Source organism: Cajanus cajan, chromosome 5 (assembly GCF_000230855.2).
Source record: "Cajanus cajan strain Asha chromosome 5, NIPB_CcT2T_4, whole genome shotgun sequence".
NCBI classification, from domain to species: domain Eukaryota; kingdom Viridiplantae; phylum Streptophyta; class Magnoliopsida; order Fabales; family Fabaceae; genus Cajanus; species Cajanus cajan.
In genome coordinates, this window is record NC_138521.1 from 512,433 (window position 1) to 519,801 (window position 7,369).

General features: G+C 25.9%; 1 protein-coding gene across 1 annotated transcript; it reads left to right on the top strand.

Moving 5' to 3' along the window:
• Positions 1-1,995: 1,995 nt before the first annotated feature.
• LOC109809511 (putative glucose-6-phosphate 1-epimerase) lies at positions 1,996-6,033 on the top strand. The gene is made up of 8 exons (XM_020372845.3): positions 1,996-2,211; positions 2,354-2,428; positions 2,616-2,672; positions 2,757-2,917; positions 3,053-3,193; positions 4,120-4,222; positions 4,322-4,421; positions 5,722-6,033. The coding sequence occupies exons 1-8, from the start codon at positions 2,119-2,121 to the stop codon at positions 5,934-5,936; spliced, it is 945 nt and encodes a 314-aa protein (XP_020228434.1). The 5' UTR covers positions 1,996-2,118; the 3' UTR covers positions 5,937-6,033.
• Positions 6,034-7,369: the final 1,336 nt, after the last annotated feature.

The following is a 7,369-nucleotide window of genomic DNA, read 5'->3' on the forward strand; positions in this document are numbered from 1 at the left end:
AAAACAAATGTAATTAATAAAAAAGGCAAAAAAAGTATAAAAAAAGACTGCTAAAATTAATAAAAGTACAACTAATAAGGATTAAAAGAAAGATATTATGAATAAAACATTGAAAGAGTTTTCATTAATTGTAGATTTTAATAAAATAATAATTATCTATTTAATAAAAACATGAAGTCAAAAACTAATATAGTTTTTGGCATAAAAAAACTAATATAGTTGTCATGCTCTGACTAAATGCTTAGATCGCATTATAACTCTTGTAAATGAAAAAAATCAAGTTGAGAAAGGATGTCTATTTACTCGATATCTGTCAAACTCTTGAAAAAATTAGTTCTTATGCTCGATGAAGGAATATCTTTAGTAACGAAAAAGACTTTAAATTTAAAAATATTTAATTACAATATTAGCAATTAAGAAGAGTGATAGTTATTAATTGTTAAAGACCGAGTCAAAATTCAAATAGTAAAATGCAACTTTATGTATTACTAGAGGAAAAATAATCTAATGTATCTATGTGTATTTGGTTTAAAAAAAATAATAAAAATAAAATAGAAGATAAAAATAATAGTTAATAGTTTGTAAAGTTATGGGATAAAATAGAATGGAAAAAATGTATCCACAAAATTTACATATTCTCTTTATATTATAATTAGAGAGGTTGGGGTATTTTGTACATCTAATAATTTACACAGATATATAAATATTAGAAGTTGTAGATAGTTATTCAGAGATGATATAAAATTTTTTTTTTTACATTCAAGAAGTATAATGGTCCACTAAAAAATGGAAATAAAAAAGATAATTACCAAAATATATCCTCTTTATATTATACTAGTGGGGTCGAGGTACTTTGTGCCTCTATTAAAGATAAAATAACAATAAAAAATAAAATAATAAAAGTATATTGGTTTAATCAATGTTATAATTAGTGCATTAATTTCAAGTTCTTGAATTTGATTAAAAATATCATTTTTATATATTTTTTAAAATAAAGGGTATAATGGTTAACAAAATGTGAAGATCAATGTGATTATTAAAAAGAATATCCTCTTTATATATATTAGTATAAATACAAGGAAAAAGAAGCACTTCGCATCTTTAAATATTTATAAAAGTAAAATAAACAAAAAATGATATATATATATATATATATATATATATATATATATAATAGTTTGAGCGATTATTTAGAATTGGTTAATGACAATTACTAAAAATATTTGTTTTTTCTTAAAAATTAAAGGTATATTCATCCACAATTGTTGGCATATATTGCTATAAATAATTTTACATTATTTATACGATTATTTTGATCATTATTATAATGAAGTGCATATTAATTGCATTGTAATATTGATAAATTTTAAATATATCAACTTTTTTTTTACTTTATATCTTTTTTGTTTTCTTTTCAATAAATACAATTTAGTTTTAGTTTATATTTATTTTATATATAACAATGGTTAAAATATATTATATATAAATAATAATAAGACATATCACCTTGGTATTTTTATTATAATATATTATTAAAAATAATAAAATATTTCTTATTAGGTTACATTTATAAATATATAAATTATTTAAGTTTAACTAAGTCGTATATTTAAACAAATATAAAATGCTTAACAATTAGAAAATAAAAATTAATGAATCTTTTGTAATATACATTTCGAATTAAATTATTTTAATAACACTTATATAATTGATAATACATATATATATATATAGCTCTTACTATTTATTAATTTATTAAACTTTTATTTTTTAATAATATTACTTATCTTCTACTAGCATAAAAAAAATAAAAGAAATTGATAATTTTGCAAAGGGCTTGAGCAAATGGGCAAAGTAATGATTTTTAGTAAAATAATAAATAAAGTAAATGAAACAAAAAGTCATGCGTTGAATAGATGGTCAATGTAATTTATTATATTATTATATTATATTAATATATATGCATGAATGCATAAAATGAATGATGAATAAATTATACTCCATGCCAACCCCAAACTCTTTTCTCTTTCTCTCTCCTAGCATGAAGATGAGGTGAGGTATATATAGTATAGGATCGGGAAAGGAGGACGTGAATCGTGAATCTGAAGCAAAAGAATAATGTCACGAGAAATGGTGTACGTGCAACAGTGCATGGGTATCAATGGCCTCGAGAAAATCATTCTTAGAGAAGTTCGCGGCTTCTCTGCAGAGGTTTCGTCCCATTCACAATTCTTCGATCTATCCTTTCATTATTGCCATTCTCAATTTTATTTTACGATCCATAAACATATCAATTTCCAATTACAACAATATATCGATTATCGCGTTCTATTCTACATTCTATTTTGTCTAGGTTTATCTATATGGTGGCCAAGTTACATCATGGAAGAATGAACTAGGGGAGGAATTGCTCTTTGTCAGTAGTAAGGTTCAAGTTTCATTTGCAAATATATCGTTATTAATTCCCCATTTCACATATACATGGAATTCATCTTTTTTTCCCTTTCGAGTATGGCTTTAATATTCTATGTCCTGGCAATCAATTTAATTTGTCCACTCTTTTATTTATTTATAATCATTTTTTCTTCTTCTATATTCTACATCAATTGTTGCAGACTAGTTTTAAGCCTCCGAAAGCCATACGTGGAGGTATTCCGATATGCTTTCCACAAGTATGTCTATCTTTTTCGGTTAATTAATTTCTTTCTTTTTATTGCATTTCGTTCTTTAAGTACTTCTTATCTACATATATGCAGTTTTCAAATCATGGTTCTCTCGAGAACCATGGATTTGCCAGGAATAGGTTTTGGACCTTAGATCCTAATCCTCCGCCATTTGCAACAACTAGCAACAACAAAGCTTTCATTGATTTGATTCTTAAGAACTCTGAAGAAGAAACAAAAAGTTGGCCCCATAGGTATACATATAACTTGGCTTAAATAATTACTGATGCAATTATAAAACAAATAAGTTAATTTTCTCGCATCCTTTTTTTTATGTTTTGGATTTAATAACTTGGATTAAAAGAATATTTCATAATAATTGCTTATAGATATGAGTTTCGCTTGAGGATAGCTTTGGGACCTGCAGGAGATCTGATGTTGACATCTCGCATTCGAAATACAAATACAGATGGAAAATCATTCACCTTCACATTTGCCTATAATACATACTTATATGTTACTGACGTCAGGTTCTATAATTGCCTTGAATACTAAGTGATATATATGCATGCTTCAATATACTTATTTTCTCATGCAATCATGCTTATAATACATGTTTACATTCTAAGTGATAAGAAGATTCTTGTTTCATTCTTTCTTTAAATGTTGTAACTCATTGCTTGTTCAAGTTGTGACTCTCCTTTAAAGCATGAGGTATACTTTAGATAATAAAATACACTTATAGTCATTATTAAAAAATTAACAACTATAATTGTATAAAAACTAAATACATGTACAACAAATTTTGAAGTTAATTACAATTTCAATTATTGATTTTTTGATAAACGTTTAGGGGAGTCAAAACTTTGTTATTAATGTTATTGTATCATGAGAAATGAATGTATCTTTGATGAATCATTTTCTCAATAATTAACAACTATAATAGTATAAAAACCAAATACATGTACAACAAATTTTGAAGTTAATTACAATTTCAATTATTAATCTTTTGATAAATGTCTAGGAGAGTCAAAACTTTGTTATTAATGCTATTGTACCATGAGAAATGAATGTAGCTTTGATGAATCATTTTCTTAATAATTAAAATTTTGATCACTAGTGAAACATATATATGTTTTTACCTTTTTATAAAGTTTTGGAAATTCAAATCTTAATTTATGACATGAACACAAATACAAAATGTGTAATCGATACATAAAAATGGTGCTCAAGTTTTGAAATGTTATTCAACAACATACAAAGGCACCAAATTTTAATCTATTATAATATGGAACTTTTATTTTTATAATTAATCTTCTGCTTAATTAATTCCAGAAACTTGCATATATGAGTATTGATATTTGCATTTAGTTTTGTCCAATAGCATAGAGTTGCATTGCTTTGAGATTTATGACTTGTGTTGTTTGAAGCTAATTGTCACCTTACTTGTGTCCAGTGAAGTGCGAATTGAAGGATTAGAGACACTAGATTATCTGGACAACTTGAAGAATAAAGAACGATTTACTGAACAAGGAGATGCTATAACATTTGAGTCTGAAGTTAATATTCATTATCAGTTCCAGTGTCTTATGTTATTTATATATTATGAGTTCAGCTATATATATAACTAATTTATTTTGCTTTCATTGATGCTAAAGGTGGACAAAGTATACTTAAGCACTCCGACAAAAATTGCTATCATAGATCACGAAAGGAAGAGAACCTTTGTATTGAGGAAAGATGGGCTTCCTGATGCAGGTTAGTTTACTAAGATTAATATCCTTCCTTATTATACACATGATCAAATGATATGTGAGATGATGAAGGTTTAGAAGAGAAAATGCATAAAAATGGATGATCAAGTAATTGTACAATTTTTTTTGGTTACCTCATGGCGTGAATATGTTTATTCCGCAAGGATTTGTCATGTCCCATAGTAGAACTACATGTTAATTTGATCAATTTATTTTAAAAGAATTATTGCTTATCTTTGCCAAATAATTATTTTTTCAAAAAAAACGTTATGGCAGATACTGGTTATAAAATGATTAATCCTTCAAGAAAAAATTGTTTCATTAAAGTTATACACTTTTCCATAATGAATAACCTTTAAGTTATGTGTTTGGTTTGACATAAGAGTTGGCTTACTTGTGTTTTAATTTTTTATTTTTTGATTTTATTTTCAATTTTAATTTACAGAATTGTCATCTTATGTTTACTTTGTTTTTTATTTTCAAATAGTTTTCCAAGAAACATTGAAAATATTTTATTTTATTTTTGTACGAACATAAGAAAACAGGAAATAAATTAAAAATAATGTGACAATTTTTTAAATTAAAAAGTGAGAACAAAAAAATGTAAGCATAAGTAAAGGGACCCTAATATCTTTCTCATCCCATTTTTTATTTCCTACAATATTGGAAGATTAAGTAGGTACGAGCAATTGTCTAGAATTTTTTTTATGTATTTTTCATCTCCTTTATTATTATTTTTTTTTTTTGAGACAAACACATTGTTAAGAATGATTTTCATGAGATTATACTTATATTATGTTGAAATGATATATATATATATATAGAAAGAGAGAAAGAGGAAAGGGAAGGGAGAGACAGATAAAGAGAGAATATCAAATTACTAACTCTAAATCATTTAATAATTTTAGTGAAATTACTTCATTCAATACTATATATAATATTTCAATGACCAAAAACTTAAATTAATTTTTTTTATTAAATAAGTTTATAAATTTTTACAAAATTATAAAACTATTTAATAAATTATAAAATATAAAATTATATTATATATAAATTTGAATTTTATAACAAATTATAAAATATTTTTAAAATTTTGTATACTTTAATTTTAATTATTGAATCGTTAAAATTTAATATATATTGTAAGTAATTCTACTAAAAATTTGTTATATGATAATTTGTTCCGTACCCAAAATATTGTTGTGGAAGCTTAGGACATGGTAACTGATGTGGTTTGTTATTTGTGGTATAGTGTTAAAAACAGTTTGCTTTGATGTTTAATTTTATTGTGTTTTTCTCTGTAGTGGTATGGAACCCGTGGGACAAGAAATCAAAAAGCATACCTGATTTAGGAGATGCTGATTATAAACATATGCTTTGTGTTCAAGCTGCTTGTGTAGAAAAAGCAATTACTCTTAAACCTGGTGAAGAGTGGAAAGGAAGGCAAGAAATTTCTGCAGTTCCTTCAAGTTATTGTAGTGGTCAACTTGACCCACGGAAAGTACTTTTTAGTTATTAGGAGAATGATCCAGTTCCAATATTCTTTGTAAAGGTACTTCATTATTTCTTGATGGATTACACAAGTTAATTATATCATATTAATATGAACCTTTTGAGATTATGTGTGCTGCAAATTTTACTCCAACTATGAAGTTAATTTTAATGGCGTAAGATTCATCTTGGTTGATGAAAACCCATTATATGAAAAATGAAATACACCAGTTTTGCTTTTATTCATGATTTATATGAAAAGTGAAATACACCAGATTTGCTTATGTTCATGATGACAGGTGGGGTCATCAATCTCTGATTTTTCCGTGTCTTAAATGTACTTGTCAATTCTAAGTTGTATCATGAATGTGCTTTGATTATTTTTTTAAAGCTAAATACTTATTCCTACTTGTTATATAAAGACAATTGTAAATATATCATAAAATTGTCTGACCATATGTATTCTTTTAGTGCGAGGAAATAAGCAATTTGTTTTAATCAAAAAGTTCATAATGACAAAAAGAAAATTACCCATTTATAATTACAAATTTCTCCGTCAATCCTTTTTTTTTTATATATAAAATTAAGTTTGAGATCCTCTTCCTTTAGACATTCCTACAACTTAGTTTTCGTAATATTCTTCATTTCTTTCCATTTAGAGCTATAATATTCGTGCTTTATGGTTCAAGTAAGTAGATTAATCCATTTCTTACAACAACAAAAGAAGAAGAAAAAAATTACCTGTTTGAATTTTGGGCATAAAAAGGGTATAAAAAAGATAATCTATAAGAAAATGATTCCTTTGTATTTTCCATACAATTATTTTGACATAAGGATCAATACCGAGATGAAACAAAAAGCGTTGAAGGTCCGAGTATAGGCCCAATGGGTATTGGAGTCTGGAGGGTCAAGTGGGGGAAATTGGGCCATGGGCTTACACTTAATCAATATTGCAGGATTACTTCTTTCGGCATGACACGAATCACACGATAGGTGAAGAGTCTAAACTAAAGTGGGAAACAGATCAATAACTCTAATTGTGGCCATTTGCCATAAGAAATAGTTCAGTGCCAGGTAAAATACTAACATTAATAGAAAAAAAGTAAATATATTTTTCCCCTTATTTGATTGAATAGAAAACGAAGGTAAAACGCATATTTATAAATAAAAAAAATACATAAATAACTTTAAATGAACTTATTTACAAAGCTAAAATAATGAAATAAAATTACTATTTTCAAGAGGATATAAAAAAAGTTAGCAATATAAATTAAAAATAGATTAAATGATAGGCAAAAAGAATAGTTAACTAGGCATTGTAAATCACAATGCAGAAAAAGGCCGACAAGCCTATCCAAAAGCTTTGTAGGGATAAACATTGTGGAATAGGTTAGAATACAATACATGCATCTAATCCTTCTTTTTCTAAACCATTATCCTCAACAGCAACTAGCTACGAAC

Excerpts from the sequence above, each read along its gene's own strand:
- LOC109809511 (XM_020372845.3), top strand. The coding sequence starts at position 2,119 with ATGTCACGAGAAATGGTGTACGTGCAACAGTGCATGGGTATCAATGGC. Across the intron at positions 2,429-2,615 it reads TGCTCTTTGTCAGTAGTAAG|ACTAGTTTTAAGCCTCCGAA; the intron begins GTTCAAGTTTCA and ends CAATTGTTGCAG. Across the intron at positions 2,918-3,052 it reads ACAAAAAGTTGGCCCCATAG|ATATGAGTTTCGCTTGAGGA; the intron begins GTATACATATAA and ends AATTGCTTATAG.